General features: G+C 40.3%; 2 protein-coding genes across 2 annotated transcripts; one reads left to right on the forward strand and one right to left on the reverse strand.

The window, feature by feature from the left end:
• Window positions 1-1,583: 1,583 nt before the first annotated feature.
• On the reverse strand, window positions 1,584-16,002 carry parp1 (poly (ADP-ribose) polymerase 1). The gene is made up of 23 exons (XM_015046304.1): window positions 15,751-16,002; window positions 14,055-14,220; window positions 13,671-13,786; window positions 13,344-13,558; window positions 9,181-9,271; window positions 8,963-9,079; window positions 7,959-8,135; window positions 7,681-7,843; window positions 6,834-6,974; window positions 6,513-6,752; window positions 6,365-6,430; window positions 6,150-6,282; window positions 5,835-6,030; window positions 5,624-5,752; window positions 5,363-5,446; window positions 4,281-4,403; window positions 4,044-4,172; window positions 3,869-3,967; window positions 3,604-3,756; window positions 3,389-3,516; window positions 3,238-3,299; window positions 2,625-2,739; window positions 1,584-2,205 (listed from the first exon to the last, which is right to left on the reverse strand). The coding sequence occupies exons 1-23, from the start codon at window positions 15,871-15,873 to the stop codon at window positions 2,124-2,126; spliced, it is 3,048 nt and encodes a 1,015-aa protein (XP_014901790.1). The 5' UTR covers window positions 15,874-16,002; the 3' UTR covers window positions 1,584-2,123.
• Window positions 11,069-13,057, forward strand: LOC106955874 (adenosine receptor A1). The gene has a single exon (XM_074527708.1). It carries the CDS (start codon window positions 11,364-11,366, stop codon window positions 12,441-12,443), a length of 1,080 nt encoding a protein of 359 aa, XP_074383809.1. The 5' UTR covers window positions 11,069-11,363; the 3' UTR covers window positions 12,444-13,057.
• Window positions 16,003-16,687: the final 685 nt, after the last annotated feature.

A 16,687-nucleotide genomic window follows, 5' to 3' on the forward strand; every position in this document is an offset into this window, starting at 1 on the left:
AATGGTGAATGGTTAACTTTTTCGCATTTTGCAATGTTACAACCACATACCTCAATGTTATTGGGAAAACCAAGTGATGCATAACTTGTCATGTGAAAAACATGTTTCTCTCATTTTCTTCAAACTAACAATAAAAAAACCTGGAGTATTTGTGTTTACTTCTGTTGTATCTGATTCAGTAGCAAATTGCCTTCATAACTCAAATATACATAGACCCCATGTGAAAAATTAAATCTCTCAAAAAAATATTTTGATCAAAAATTATAGGCATCAGTAACCTTTACCATCCAAAGAGATATTTGGAGCCTTGCTTCTTTAGAATTAATCAAATTTTGCTTTGCAAAACAACAAAAGACACTTCATCTAGTTTTGTAAGTACCTGCTATTTTTTTTTCAGTGGTTAACAAACCAGTCTTACTCCTGTTCTTGGCTTGCAGCTCATAAAACCCCCGATATAAAAAAAATGATTTGAACACGTCAAACTTAAACTAAAAAAGTAAAAAATGTATAATGTAATGTATATACAGACATTATTTGCTTATATTACATTAAGCCACAGAAATATTTTTAAAACTTGATTTTTATTATGTTTATATTTAAAAAAACAACAACAAAAAAAAAAAACGCTGCTCAGTTCAACACCAAAGATAATCTGAGCAACTGCAGAAAGCCTGAAGCCTGCCACAGGTTGCAGATCCCACAAACCGCATCCAATGTGAAAGATGAGTATAAAAACATTCTATGAGGATGAATTATTTGAGCAGGGAATGTTGGTCAGAACTCAAAGATGGTTCAAGCTATATACAGAGAAATGCAGAAAATAAAATGGTGCAAAAAAAAAAAAAGTGAGACGGTTGAAGATACACTGTCCAGCATAGTGACAATCCATTACCTGAGCTGAGAGGTTTTGAACAAAGTATCTTCTATAGGTGGAAAATAATTATCTCTCTCTCTCTTTGTAAAAAAAACGTGACGGTTGAAGATACACTGTCTTATACTATATATATATATATATATATATATATATGATTATATTTTCTATTATAATCCTGTGCAGTTGCCCTCCATCCAATCCGATTTGAGATTCACCTAATTTATGAGGAATGGGCAGAAATTTCATTCTCTAGGTTTGTTTAAGAATCATATCGCATAAGTCTTTCAGCTGTAACAACAGCAAAAGGTGGTTCTACAAAAAAAAAATACTTGAAAGGGGGAGAATATAGATGTAGACCAGATGTAGACCTCACTTTTCCATGTATTCTTCCACTGCAGAGTAATATGCTACCTTGTGATAATCTGTGTCATAAAATTACAATCTAATTTGTGGTTTCAATATAGCAACACAAGAAATGGCTAAGGGAACATGAACAGGTTGGCAAGGAACTTTAATAAGGTACGCAGGAAAAACAATCCAGTTTGTGTGAGGTTGATTATGCAAAACAGGAATTAAACCTAAATATCTGGATATAATTATCACGTGGTTTAAAGTCGACCAAGTCCTGGACACTCACATGATCTACCAGAACTTGTCGAAGAATAGAATTTGTTTTTGCGATCAGGAAAAGAAACCAAAGTGACAAATATTTTAGGATGCAACTCGTTTTATTGCCATGGAGGTAAGCAAGAAAAAGGGAACCTTTAAAGGGGAATAACAGCTTGATAGAAAGAACAAACCAAATATGTACATGTCAAACGTTAAAATCGGCAGTCTACAAAATGCAAGAGTCTAATTCAGAAAAAAAAAGACTAACCACAGGTATGCATGTGTGTAGTATGCATGGGCACAGCTCACAATGCCTTTTAAATATGAAGTAGGTATGTAACTCTCTTATTAAGTAGAGTTTAATGTTCAGAATCAAACATGATCAACTCCTGATGAACATGGTTTATCATTAGTCCTTTTCCTGCACCGCCGTGTGCACCACACATGAACTAACTGTTGATGCCAAGCGCTACAAGCTACAGAAACTGATGAAAATAAAGTAAAATGACTTCACATGGGTTAGGGCATAGTATAGCTTCACTCCTCTATATGCCATCTGCTACAGAAAATGAAGCCAAGGCATGTAGTTGCAACAGTGGTCTTTTTTTTTCCCCCTTGAAAGGTCCAGACAAGATCCTTTTCACCACAGAGATGTCTGGTAGTTAAACCTGATCTTCAGGAGATACTTCAAGTTTATCTGAGCCACATCATATACAATGTACCTGGAGGAACAGTGGTTAAGGAAAAACGAGATGGACAATGCAGTCCAGTGCATTTTATCATATCCGATATATTCGTCATGTTAAAAATAGAATATTGCATAAATTACGATAATAGAATTATTTTGGGGTTTTTCTATTAGTCCTGACCACAACACCACTCACCCCTCTGCTCATTCCCACACTCAGCCATTTTTTGACTCCACCCAGTTTGCAGAAATTTTTAAACTTTGCCATGTGAGGGTTTATTTTTTTCCAGATGAGGGTTAGTTAGACTTTAATGATGACTTTGCTCTTTTTGTGTTCAGAGGTGAAGAAAAAACTGCAGGCAGCAGAAAGAAAACAGGCAAAACAAGAAAACTAAAGGGTCACTTCTCAAAATGACCTTTACATTCACAGGTACTGAGACAACCAAAGGATACTCGTTGTACAGTAGACTTGTGTCATCAATGTTAGTATTGACTCCTTTTCCCAGAGGCACTTGCACCCCGTTCAAAGTGGCAGACGCATTTGGATCAGGAGCGGTTCTACCCAAACCTGGAAATGTCGAAAGAAAAAGTAAAAAGACGAAAAACATAAATGCAACAAAATTTTTTTATCTCCAATACAACCTAAATTTATAACCATTATAATATTAACAGTACCCTCTGCAAGAATTGACACCCTTAGTAGCGATGTGCAAAAGGTCTAAACGTAAACTAATCTTCCAACAGAGCAGCACAACCTCACTAAAAATTTCTGAAAAGTCACATTTTTAATTTAAAAACATTGATTCAATGGAGGAGAAAATATCAAAAACCGAAATATCCACAAATTGTGGAATGCCTAACAACTATATTAAAGAGAAGAAGACTTCCTGTCTGATTTTATAAGCATGCTAGAATCTAATTTCATTAACAAAAAAAATATATGAGATGACACAGTGGCCCATTTCCATAATCCACTCTTCCAAATGTATTTTTATTAGGGCTGCACAAAAAGTATGCATCACATGATCAGTCTAGTATTTGATGAAGCAATAGTGAAGGTTCTTACCTTTAACACTGTGCTTCCCCTTTGGTAATTTTGTAATGTGAGAGGCTTTCTTCAGTTCATGCCTGTGTTTGCGAACACAAAGGATCGTGTTCATTTATACAATCACATCAGCTGTTTTTAAACTAAATATATACATCAAGTCGCCACTTACATGTTGCCTAGAGCGACCTCTGCCAGCAGAATGAGTCCCACAGGGTCCGACTGAGAGGTGTGGCAGTAGTTTGCACTCTTGGACACCATGTCGGCAAAGTACACACCTTTGCCGAACATGTAGCCAGTCTGAAAAGTTAAAGTGGGAAGAATTAGTATTTAAAAGCAACAAAGCGCTGTGACAAAGAACACCTTCTTTGCATACAAGACACTCACCACAGGGGCCTCTGGAGGTGCAATGCGAAGACCCTGAGACAGAATACCAGCGTAGTTTGTGGCGCGAGACCCGTGCCACAGTAGCTGTCGATTGTGTAGCTCCTCGAACGGACTGTAGCGTTGGTGCTCTCCTTCTCGTGCGACTTTGAAGATCTTAAGAGGAGATAACAATGTGAGCTTAAATTTATTGTGTGAAAAGAGGTCTACTTGAAGAAAACAAGCTATTTATGCGGATTTTATAAACAAACGTGTAATAGTGACGTACGTCTTGCACTTCCAGGGTGTAGGTGTTGTGTGTAGCCGCGTGGGTGTTCTTAACGTATTGCATGATGATCTCAGCCTCCTGCGTGGTCTTGTCAATGACCTGCGGATTTATCAAGACACGTTACGCACCTTCCTCGGACAACGGGAAATAAATAAGAAAATGTTTCACCTCTTACCTCGATCTTAGTTTTGAGCTTCTCGTAGTTGATGTCAATCGGATCGTGCTCGTTGTCCTGAGCTCCTCCTCTCAGCAAGCTGTAGGCGACCTCGATGTCCAGCAGGTTGTCCAGCATCTCAACTTTAGCCTGCCGAGGAACATTTGTGAAATGGGCATTTGCTCCCGAATTCAGAACTGCTCTCATCAAAGAGACGTGGCGAGAAGAAGACTGTTGTGAGTGGGACAAAAATGTCACCTGAATGTAATCCAGGTTGTTGAGGAGAGGAGGTTTCTTCATGCCGAAGTCGTGAGGAATGAGGGTGTAGAAGCGATTGGAGAGATCCAGTATCTGTGCCTCAGGTACGCTGTCCGACACAGCCTATAACAACAACAATAGTAAGAGATACAGAATCTGACAATAAATGAAGCAACAGATCAACATTTCCTAATAAGAAGATTTATATCTGCAAAGAGTTGTGCAGTAGAAGACTGTTTAAAGGACAGTGTAGAGAGGTTGTAATCTTTGTCATAGTCTGTTGTGTAGAGGGGCTCACTGCTGGTAGTGATACAGGTCTACAACATAATCAAGGCTATTTAAGGATGGCTGAAATAACCATAATAAGATGCTGTCAGTCTGCCAAAGCAGAGGGACTGTGGCATTGTCTACAAGTTGGGGCCCTATGATTTCTGCATGGTGAAAAATTCACAGATACAACAAAACCTAAGTAAAAAGAGAAGCCTTGCACAATTTGCTTATGACGACATGCTATCTAATGAATCTGCCTTTTCTTATAAAAAATAAATAAATAAAAAATTAGAAAGAAAACCTTTTCCAACTTTTGCAATAGCGTTTCGAATGAACCAACAGCCACAGACTATATTGGTCACTGCAGCTTTCTTTCATTGGCTGCACACGATGAACCAAAGCTGCATGCTGTGGCCTGAATCATCAGCGAGACGTATCAAAACAGGGAGGAAGCAAACTGCTCAATCATCAAAAAAAAAAAAAAAAAAACCTATTAAAAAAAATAAAGACGCTGTTTTACCAAAGATGTTTTGTAGCCATCTGTGCTGAAGAGACAGCAAATTTAGTTGAAATATTTTCAAATATTAAGTTTATGCGAAGAAAATTTGGGGTTCTTCACATTCATGTAGCATATGAAACATGCTACAACTTTTTTTTTTCTACACAAAAATATTAATAAACTGTTGTGAAACCTGATGAAAATCTGCTGAAAAATGTGATTATAATTTCAATTTAAAAGAAAAAGTCTTGATATCCTTGCCATATTACCCAGATATAGCAAGAATATCAGATATTTACTGTTTATAACCAACCTGTTGTACTTCAGTCAGAAGAGCGTAGGCACTCTGGATTTGTCTCTTACTCAGTTTGCCAAGCGGCATCTTCTGCAGATCAATCTGTAAACAGGACAAGAACAAAAAGACCTCACTAATTGTAAAACTAAAACAGCATCTTAAATTTGCAATACAGACAAAAAAAAAAAAAAAAAAAAAAAAACTATTTAAAAAAGGCTCAGCAATTAATATTTACTACTTAGTCAAAACTGCTGATAAAATGGGGAAAAGAAGGGTCACCTCAAACTCAACCATGGCCTTCTTCATGCTCTCTACGTCAAAGATCATCTTGATCAGATCCTGAACTGGTTTGTCCAGCTTAGACTTGGTGCCAGCAGAGGCCGTCAGCCGTTTCACCGCTTCCTCGTCCTGAAAAGAGAGCATTGCAAAACAAAAACCTCAAACGGCATTGGAAGGTTTGTTTTTGGGGTTTGCGGGTCTGTGTTGGTACCTGTCCATAGTCAATCTCCAAAGGGTAGAACTTGTTGGGATATTTAGTGAAGTTGGAGGTACCCCAGTCATTTCCAGTCTTTTCCTTATAAACACTAAGGAAATTATCCAGCGCAGAGTTCTTGTCGTGGAATTTGTCCAACTTGTTGCCTCCGATGGTGGTGCCCACTCTGCCCCAAGACCTGAAAACCCAGTATCTACAAAACACATAGGAGAAGAACACATGGGTCAAAGTGGTCGCGAAGGGAAATAACAGCCTGAGAAGCAGCTTAAGTACCTACTGTGTGAATATCACACTACAACAAAGGGATGTTACCTTTTTTGTACGTCATCCTCCAGCAGCTGCAGCTTATAATAAGAGTTTGTTCCTCTGACGATGTCCACAAGACCCAAAGTAGCACTGTACATCTTCCCATTCTGCTCCAGGACATGGGCACTGTTTTCAAGACCTGCAAAAACACCCATTAAAGTTAGGGGAAAACATGACAAAAGGCAAAGATTACAATTACAGTCCAGGAGTTTTATATCTACCCGAGTCTGGATCCACAGCAGCTCCGCCTTTGACTGTGAGCTTCATCTTCTTGGCCTTACTACCACCTGTATGTTGACAGCTTCACTTATTAATGACCCTCCTTCAGCACTTACACCACCAATAACTACTGCAACTACCACCGTTTACCTTCTTCCTCCTTTACCCTGCCGGTGCTCTTAGCAGACAGAGCTCCAGATTTGGAGGTTGCAGCTGGAGCCTGAGGTTCCGCCTTAACTTCTGCGCCCCAGGGTGAGATGGCGTGAAGAGACACCAGCTCCTGGAGAGCTTTACCCGATGACTTGACGTCCGTGAGGAAATCCTCCGAGACGACTCGCACGCCTGCGTCTCTCACTTCCTCCATCTTCTTACCCATCTTCTCCACCTCCTCTGAAAAGATGGTTACAAAAACAATGTCCCATTAAAAGTTACATTTCCGATCGTCACAGGCCAAAGTAGATTGTTACTCACTCTTAGAGCTGAGACAGAGAGAGGCCTTATTGGCAGTGCCGGTAATTTTCCCACCCAGTTCTTCCACGGCTGCCTTCAGATCATCCTTGTTTTTCGATAACTTGCCGACAGCCAGCAGCTTCATACCAGTTAGAGGTTTGTCTATTTAATAAAAGGTAGAGAACAATTTCCATAACTCACCCTTTGAATCCAAAAAAGAATCCATTTGGATAAACGTATTTGAATGAAAAGAAAACTAAATAAATGCTAGCTTCATCACAAGGCTTTGCAAAAGGAACTAAAGTGGAAATTGAAGGACACGTGGCGTTTAAAACCTCAAATGCTTGGGATGAATTTGAGTGAGTCACGTCTGTTGATGTGCCAGAGCTGCAAACCCCGAAGTGAAAATTTGCTCAAGCTCAGTCAGGTCCAGGATTTGATTAGACCATTCTAACACATGTAACCTTAATCTAAATTAGGGTTGCAAACAATTAATTGTCTTAATGGTTTATTTGAATAAAATCAGTTCCAATCGATTAATCTCTGCTTAGACCTTCGTTTGTGTTTTAATTTGGCCGCCACCCAGAAGAGGGCGCCGTTAGTCATCCTTAAGTGCAGCCAGTCGATGTGCAAACTAAGCAACTTTGTGTCTGTATTTAGCAACAGTTTCTTTCTCAAAATTGAACACCATGCATCATTTCATCCCACTTCGCAGATCGTCTGCGTTCGCCCACATTATGAACACACAACATGAGAAGGTTCAAAGAGCTGTGAAAACATTTTCATGCCACAATAAATGAGAGGACATTAGATATTTAGAAATAGATGTCCACAGTGTCCTAAAAACAAAAGTTCAGTTTTCCCTGACCTGAAGGCGCTGCTTCCAGCAGTCGCTTGCTGGGCGCACTGGAAGCGCTCGCCAGGGTTTCGGCTTTCACTGGTTTCAGAGTTTGAGCGGGAGCCTCCTTGGGGTAAACCCTGTCCTGCCTCTTGAATTTAAATTTCTTTAGAAAAGAAACTTCGTGGAACTCCTGAAATGACACGTTGAAACGGCCAAACGAAATAGAAATAAAAATCCAAAGCAAGTGTGTTTTTTTTGTTGTTTTTTTTTCACTTTCGGAATGCTAATAACAAACAGCGACCCACCTTAGGGACGACAAAGTCTTTGCGTGAAGGAGTTTTGGTTTTGAACACACACTTTGTCCAGGCCGAAATGTCTCCAGAGCAGTAATACAAGTCTCCTTTAAACACCAGCTGGCCCTTGCACTCCTTACAGGACTCCAGAGCACCAAAGGCCATGCCGTCAGCCAGGCTGTCCAGCACCTGGCAGACGACATTCTCTTCAGACTCTAGGAAACCCCAAACCACTGACATTCACATAAAAAATAAAATAAAAAATCTATTTCTAACCATTTCAACTGTTTTGAAAACACATGCATTGAATCTGGGGTTTCATTTTACAAACTACAGAAATTTAAACATGTGGAAGAAACCCTAAAATAAATTTTAATTTTTCAAAACAACCTTTTACCTCTTTAAAATGCTACACTTTTAATTTCATACCAACTCAAAGTCCTAGATTTTTCAAGCATTTAAAAAAAAAAAAAAACATTGCACAAATTTGAGAACAAACAAATTACCTTTGTTTTTATTACCTTATTAAAAGCTGCTTCAAAGTTGGTGGTTTTTTTTTATCTGTACCAACTACGATCAACACCAACTAAAGCCTATTATACGTTGACTTGTAAAGTCTGCACTGAATTATTTTACACCAAATACAGACTCTTTAAAGCTGAGATTGTGCATCTCAGACTGACTCATTTTTTGAGCAAAAGTAATAAAAAAAAAATGTAATTAAATTAAAAATGAAAGTGTCAGTGCAAACACCGAGATTCTGGTCTAAGAATGTTTAAAGGCCAAAAATAATCATGAAACTCCCTTTGTCTAATTTTGAATGAATGTGTATTTATGCCAGTAATTCTTGAAAAACAAACCTAAAACGTGTTACGTCAAATGAAAGATACAGTAGACCTAAATAAAAATGAGATTGAATTAGGGTGCTGCTACGAAAGATTAATATATTTTATGAATCTTATGCACATTTATCATGGGTACACACATTTTTTTTATTTATTTTTTTATTTTCTTACGTTGGACTCTCCGGAGGGAACATCCTGGCCGTTTGCAATCAGCAGCTCCTTCATGTCGTTGACGGAGCAATGTTTCTTCAGCTTGTCTTTAATACCCCAAATCAGTTGGCTTTGAGTCTGTTTACGTATGCAGACATGATGTGCATTACCCAAACCAGTCTATCAAGGCCAAAGATCTCTAAACATTACCACATGTGTAAAGAAGCAAACAAAAGTACCTTCAATTGCTCCTCGAGCTTCTTCTTCTCCTCTTCTTCCTCTTTCTTTTGCTTCTTTGATGCTCCGTCCACCTCGTCGGATTTGCGCTTCCTGTGGGAACAAACCCAAGTTTAGTCGCAAACTTTGGCGGGTGTTCAGAGCTCAGAAAGGACGAAGGAAAAAAGGTCAGAAAACATCATCATCAACTTCCTAAATGAGGCACAGTGGGACAGAGCACAACAACAAAGGTGAGAACCAAACAAGCCTGAATCTGACACCTTTATTCATTAAAACTAATTCATTAGGGCCCCATCGGTTAGCGGACGTGCATCCAAACGCAAGCTGGTGCACGTCTGCGCCTTCCCCGGCGTCGCTGATGATGTCCGGACAGGAAAAATCACCGTCCCAGAGAGACCATTAACGGAGCGTTAATGACCGCCCGTCAGGAGCGTCCTCACTCTGATTTATTTCCACTTTAGGAAAAACAAGACAAAAAAAAAAAAACCCCTCCCTGATCGGACAGCAGGTGACAGGAGGAGTAAAGGAAGAAGCTATTTAAATCTGAATCTTGCAGATCTGTTCATAAAGAAGATGGCTGTTGTCTGGGCGACACAAATGATGCTCCAACAATCCTGAACGACGCATTATGAAACGGTGAGAAACCATACAGCTGTAATGCATCATATTATTAAAGATAATCACACTTTAATGCAATGACAAAAGTTTTACAAGGACACCGACCAGAAAAAGTTGACATTCCAGCTATTTTAAAGTTATTTAATTAGCCATTACTGCATTTTAGGTTTGCTTTCTTGGTGTTTTCATGGGTTGTTTTAATTTGGTCCAATTTAGTTGATTTGTTTTCCCCTTCAAGTCCTCCGAACCTTTCAGTTCTTCTGAGAAAGTCCTTCTGTTGGTTCCTCAGGTTGAGAAGTTAAGTTCAAGGTGAGGAGTTCTTAAATTACAACTGGCTCTGAAATTTTTTAAGCAAATTCACTTTAACTTTGGTCTTATACTTAGTGCATGTTTTGTTTTATATCATTTGTTTGTTCACTTTTTATTTAATCATTTTTATTCCTACTTGATATTTTAAATTCCACCATCTTTATTCCACCATAAAGATAAGAGAAGTTAGGTTCTCTTGTCTTTGATGATAAATTGTATATAAACGTTTAGAATGTTTATCTGATGTTTCCACATTAAATTCCAGTTCTGCATTTTATGTAACTTGTTTTTTTTTTAAATAGTTTTCAAATAATTAATATTGTTACAGTGACTGAAGTGAGAAGGAAAAAATATTTTTGATAGAAGCAGTTTTAAATGTATCGGAAAATTCATTGCAAAATTATTCCAATTTTTGGATTCACCCAAATGTCCCCTAATATTAGTCCAGCATATGAAATTGTCTGATTTTCGTCAAACTCGAAAAGCAAAAAGTGAAAAGAATTTTGCTTTACAATACTTTGCAAAAGTATTCCCACATTTTGTCATGTTACTACCACAAACTTTTCTGTATTTTAATCAGGAGTTTTTGACAGACCATCACAAAGTGCTACATAACTGTAAATCGAAAGGGAAATGCTAAAATATTTTAACACTTCTTGCATATAAAATCTGAAAAATCTGGCATATATTTGTATGCCAGATTTTGCTACTTTAACTTTTAAACCCCAAAATTGTTCCAGAGCAACAAATCGACGTCAGAGGTCATAAATCATCAGTCACCGTGAACCCGGCTGATCGACTGACTAACACTAGTTTTGGGATGGTTCTCTTCAGCTGGGACAGAAAAGCTGGACGATGGGAGGTGGAAGAAGCTTCAGGAAATTGAGAATCGTTTTGCAAATTTGATCTCCATCCAACCTGATTAAAGTTCAGCTGTTGTATAAAAAATATGGACAAAAACTTCAGCGTCTTTTTGTAAAAAGCTGGTGGAAGCGTTAGCGTACGCTAAATGCCTCACAGCTGCAACTGAAGCGAAATGTGATATTACAAACTATCGACTCAGAGAATGAATACAAACAGACGCCATATTTTGCAGGTTAGTTGTAAAAACAATCAGGTATTTTTATTTTTTCCTTCTGCTTCACCCTAATGTCCTTCTGATCTCGGTTATGACAATACTTTTATAAGACACAGTTTATTTGTTTTCAAAAATAAAATCCGACTTTGATTGACTGGTCTAATTTGTCTTTTTAGGTGAATGATGGAGAACCCGACGGCTCTTCTGTTCCTAAGCACCAACTCGTCTCACGGAGATCCACTGAACGTCTCATTGTTTCCCGTTTCCCTGTCTCCATCCCGTCCACCTGCCGACGTTGCCGTTTCCCCCAACGTGCCGTACATGACGGCTGAGCTCATCATCGCCCTTTTGTCTACTCTGGGTAATTTGCTGGTCTGCGCCGCAGTGGGTCTCAACCGCAAGTTACGCACCGTCACCAACTACTTCCTGGTGTCGCTCGCAGTCGCAGACATCTGCGTGGGCGTGATCGCCATCCCTTGCGCCATCCTGACGGACACCGGCTTACCGCGTTACAACCTCTACCTGTGCCTCCTCATGCTCAGCGTTCTGATCATGTTCACGCAGAGCTCCATCTTCAGCCTCCTGGCGGTGGCCGTGGAGCGCTACGTCGCCATCTTCATGCCCTTCCGCTACCGTGTCCTGATGACGCCTCGCAACGCCGTCCTGGTGATCCTCGCCACGTGGTTGCTGGCCTTCCTCATCGGGCTGGTGCCTCTCATGGGTTGGCACAAGACGCCGCCCGATTCGGGCTACTGCTTCTTTGTGCTGGTGGTGGACATGACCTACATGGTCTATTTCAACTTCTTTGCCTGCGTGCTGGCGCCCCTCGTCATCATGTTCCTCATCTACGCTCAGATCTTCGTCACGGTCAAACAGCAAGTGCGGCGGATCGGGCCGGAGCAGCGGAGCCGCGCCGAGGGCCAGAGCCGAGCGGCGGCCAGCATGCGGCGGGAGATGAAGATGGCCACGTCTCTCTTCCTGGTTCTTTTTCTCTTCACCGTCTGCTGGATCCCTCTTCACATCATCAACTGCTTCCTGCTGCTCTGCCCGCGCTGCCCCGTGCCGTTCGAGCTGCTGCTCGCCGCCATCATCCTGTCGCACGCCAACTCTGCCGTCAACCCGTTCCTGTACGCGTACACCATGACGGCTTTCAGAGACACTTTCAAGGCTATTTTCTTGTGCTGCGGGATGTTGGGAGACGGAGAGGAGTCGAACCAGCAGAACAGAGGAGAAGAAAGAAACACCAGGTCGAACCAGTGATCCACAACAGACACTGAACCTGGAAATATTACTGTCCGTTCTTCCAAGCAGAAATTCCAAATATTAAAGAACTTCCTCCTGGTCCGTACTGGGAGGAGAAATCTGCGCTAAAGTTTAGATCAGACCAAAAAAAATAAAAAATAAAAATCAAACCGAGTCCATAAGCATTGGGCCTGATCCGACCTGGCTAATTTTAATTAGAGGTGAATTTTAATTACGTGATGAAGTAAACTCGACATATTATTTTAAGATTTCATGACATACAGAACATAGCATTCTCCAAGCACGTTCTACGTGTGCTGTCGTCATGTTAAACGCGCCACTTCGCACAAAGTTTGGAATGTGCTTTGTCACCAGACACGCTCCACAGCATCCTGTTCATAACTCTTCAACGAGCCGCCGGCTCCCGGTCAGCTGCGTGTAGTTCCGTGTCCGTGTCAGAGATGATACTCAAAAGGGATTTGCTTTTATCGATTTCAGTTACCTCCGCCATGCACTCTGTGCGGACAGTTGAAAGCGTCCGTGCATCTGCACCACGTATAGTCGGGGGTGTGAATTTGTAATCTGTCAAAATGACGGACAGGCTTCAGATTTTTCCGGCGATTTAAAAAAAAAAAAAACAACAAAAAAAAAAAACTGTCAAATAAGGAATATATTCCGTTAACGCGACCCTTGCTTTTAATGTACAGCTAATGTAGTATGGAAAAAAAGGATGCTGAAATGAAAAATCTGCAGAACGTGCCAATTGTTTCATCTGAATACCTGACAGAAAATCAATTACTAAAATAATGTACAGTTGCAGCTCTAGTCTCCATATTTATTCTCCAGGCCTGGAAAGCACTCTGATCTCAGGCTTACCCAGACTGTTTAGGAACCTGTTTGCTCCGTTTTTCCTCTCACCCTTCGGATTTGACAGCAGGCAGCCTCTTCTTCAGCTCCTCCTGGTCTTCCGCACGCAGCGCGTTGAATCCCTTCAGCTGGGCGGCGCCGTATTCGGGCCTGAACACCAGCTCCTCCCGGCGGGACACGAAGCACGCCGTGTGGTACCAGCGGTCGATCAGGCCCAGCTGAGGCTTCTCCGGGTCCACCGTCTTCTTGGACACACGAATCTGGTCCTGAACGAGAGTCCAGAAGATGCCAGACGTGTGAAAAAAATAAAAATAAAAAAAATCTCTGATAAGCAAATAAATTTAGTTATTGTCCAACGGGCGCAAGATGGGTGCAAACCTTTTCTATTTTCTGCTCGCAGCCTTTGCATGTGCTGCGGTTCGACTTGGCATATTCCACCGCAAAATCGTTCAGAGACTTTTCTCCTTTAGCTGCACTCTTCTGGCTACCCTTTCCTGGAAAAATGACAACGTATATTAAAAAATTAATTAACTAAATCCAGCAATATCTTTAGAACAATAAACAGGAAAAGCCAATTATCATAACAAACAAATCAGCAGAAGTTTGTTTTTCCACTTTGCACTGCGATTGCTAAATAAAAAAAATTAAAAAAAAACAACACACACTGTTGACTTAACAAGACCTTTTACGAGCTGTTCAAAGCAAGATAGCTTAATTAGGTCCGCTCAGACGAGCCATTGTCTTCACGAACCGAGCACCGACCTATTCCGACTGCTCCGCCGCTCTCGATGGCCTTTTTCACCTTCTCCTGGTCCTCCCAGCGCAGATCGGAAAACCCGGCGATGTCGGCCGTGGACTGAGGCGCCGCTCGCAGCCAAAAGCAGGAGAAGTGGTGCCAGTGGGGGACCTTCCCGTCAAACATGGGCGACTGCAGGACGAACGTCACAAAGAGTCCACAGAAGGTTTACGACAAAGCAACAGCAAACGTTAGATTTTGGGGGGCGGGTGGGTTTCAGCGAGGAGATGTAAACACAACCACTTGACGTTTTTGCTCCCGTAAAAGATTTAAATGGTCCTTATTTTGTTATTTGAAAACAAAAAAGGTTGAATAAATAAAATGTGGTCATATTTTGAAAGTATAACTGAAATAATTACAACTGGATTATTTACTGTGCATCTGCACCAAGTTGAAAATATTTCGAAAACTATAATAAATCTAAAATCTTTCTAACAGCTTCCTATTAACGGTTTAATGGCTGAACAGCATGGGAATTCATTCTTTCAATAATAACTTGATTTACCGAGTGTAAAGAATATTTTTCCTTCGTTATGTTTTATTTACATCTTGTACAAAAAGTAAGGAATTATTTGTTTTCAGATATACGTATATTTGAAATTAATAAACATATTTGCAAGTTTTGTTTTGACTGACAGCTCAATTTTTTGACAAAATATTTTATTTCTGCCTTATTGTAACAGTTATTTTTGAATGAGGCATGTTTTTTTTTATTTACACTGAAAAAGGAGGATGCTTTGATTAAACCCCAAATTTACACACACAAGCTGGAAAGGTGCACCAGTAGTTTTACTAAATCAAAACAGAAGGCGACTAATTCGTTTAGAAATGAAAAAGAAAAGAATATCTAAGGAGATTCGAATATTTGTAGCTTTTCGGATAAGAAGTGATCATCTTCGGTTACACTGTCAATTACGTAAATAAATCAATCAAATGAAAATTTCTAGTCAGAAAATGGCTACGCTTTTTTTTTTTTAAATCTGATTGATCCTGCAAAGTCAGAGGATGAGTAGGAAAAAAATAAAACATTTTATGAATTTTTTTCATTAGTTCTCATTCAATAACATTGTCAAGCGCCAATTAGGTGATAAAACTGGTAGAACTGCTGACTTTTGCTGAAAGTACGGACTCACTAATTAAACCTGAACTAAATAATTACCCTTTTAGAGTTAAAAAAAAAAAAAAGGAGAATGACTGCAAAGCTGGAGCTGCTCCACGGGCCATGAATCAGGAGGCTGACTTTAAGAAGCCTCATAAGCAGGTTTTAGACTCTTAAAATAATTATTTCTCCATGGGGAGGAGCAGCAGTGTGCACTGGTTGGAGGAGCCGTCGATTCAGTCTAAACTTTATTATTCTGTGCCTATTTGCTGATATATACCTTTTGAGTCGTCCAGGGAAGCACAAGACAACAAATGCAAAGAAAAGCTGAGCGGTTCTTTGTGAGCAACAACTTAGCACACAATGTCAGCCATTTAAACTGGGGCCTCACTGAGCTGAACAGAAACCACTTTTTCATCATCATTCTCCAGCTTTCCAACTAGTTCACAATGACTCCATGTGTTCACAATAAGCCAAACCAGTTATAAGCCAGCTTGCATTTAGTTAGCTGCCCCACAGGGGAGATTTCTTGGATAAATCAACAGCAGACGTCACCATCTCACCTGCACCATGATGGCCATCCTCAGCGAGTCTTTAGCGATGCTATCTTTGCATTTCTTGCAAGAGGCGCGGCCGCTTTTAGCGTACTCCGCCTTGTACAGCTTCTCCTCCTGGTTGTCCGCCATAGCTGTGTGTGGTGATGAAGCAAAACAAAGCGAAGAGACTGTGAGAGCAACTTCCTCCCGGCCCGCGGCACAACAATCACAGGCAGAGGAGTCAGCGAAGCCCGCGTGCCTCCACAGAGAGGAAACTGCACGAAGAGCACCCACTCTGAACAGATTTTCAAAAACCTTTTTAAGTGATAAAAAAAACTACGTTATTATTATTATTATTATTGAGCAAATATAAATGTCTGAGCTTTGTCTGAGGAATGCTAACACTGCATGTTTAGGGTTGTTGTCCTTCACCGCAGCATTAAGCCTTTTGCTGTCCATCTCAGGGTTCATTTAGCCTTTCTCTGATGTCTCTGTGGTAATCTTCCCACCAGTCATGACCGGCTTCCCCTTTCCTATTGAAGTTGCCACCATTGTGTTTCATCATGAGTTCAGGGCACAAAAGCTTTTCATTGAGAGACTCAAATTAAGCAATAACTTGTAATGTGACAAGCTGCAAACAGGACTTCTTGTCCCTTCCCCCAAAATGCCAGATTTGTGTGGTCCATGACTAATAGTTATCAGCAGATTCTCACCTGAACTGTTTCTTCAGTTCCTCAGAGTTTCCTTGGGTCTTCTCAGCTGCTTTTCTGATTAATGCTATCCTTTCCATACTTTTTTCCATTTTCAAACAATGGATTAGCAGTGCTCTGTCATAGATTCAAAGTTTGGAAACTTCTCGATTACAATTTAATCCCTGACCTGTCTGGTGTATCCTTGGTCTTCCTGACGCTGCCTGTTCAATAATATTGTCTAAAAAAGACCTCTTGAAGTCTTCACATAACAG

The sequence above is a fragment of the Poecilia latipinna genome, unplaced genomic scaffold (assembly GCF_001443285.1).
Source record: "Poecilia latipinna isolate Pla-1442-1.1 unplaced genomic scaffold, P_latipinna-1.0 Scaffold772, whole genome shotgun sequence".
In the NCBI taxonomy this organism is placed as follows: domain Eukaryota; kingdom Metazoa; phylum Chordata; class Actinopteri; order Cyprinodontiformes; family Poeciliidae; genus Poecilia; species Poecilia latipinna.

Bases quoted from the DNA above. Each gene is read 5' to 3' on its own strand.
- LOC106955874 (XM_074527708.1), top strand. From the start codon at position 11,364: ATGATGGAGAACCCGACGGCTCTTCTGTTCCTAAGCACCAACTCGTCT.
- parp1 (XM_015046304.1), bottom strand. From the start codon at position 15,873: ATGGCGGACAACCAGGAGGAGAAGCTGTACAAGGCGGAGTACGCTAAA. The intron at 13,559-13,670 runs GTTTGCACCCAT...ACTCTCGTTCAG, and splicing joins GCGAGCAGAAAATAGAAAAG to GACCAGATTCGTGTGTCCAA. The intron at 5,753-5,834 runs GTACCAACACAG...CTCTCTTTTCAG, and splicing joins TGGAGATTGACTATGGACAG to GACGAGGAAGCGGTGAAACG.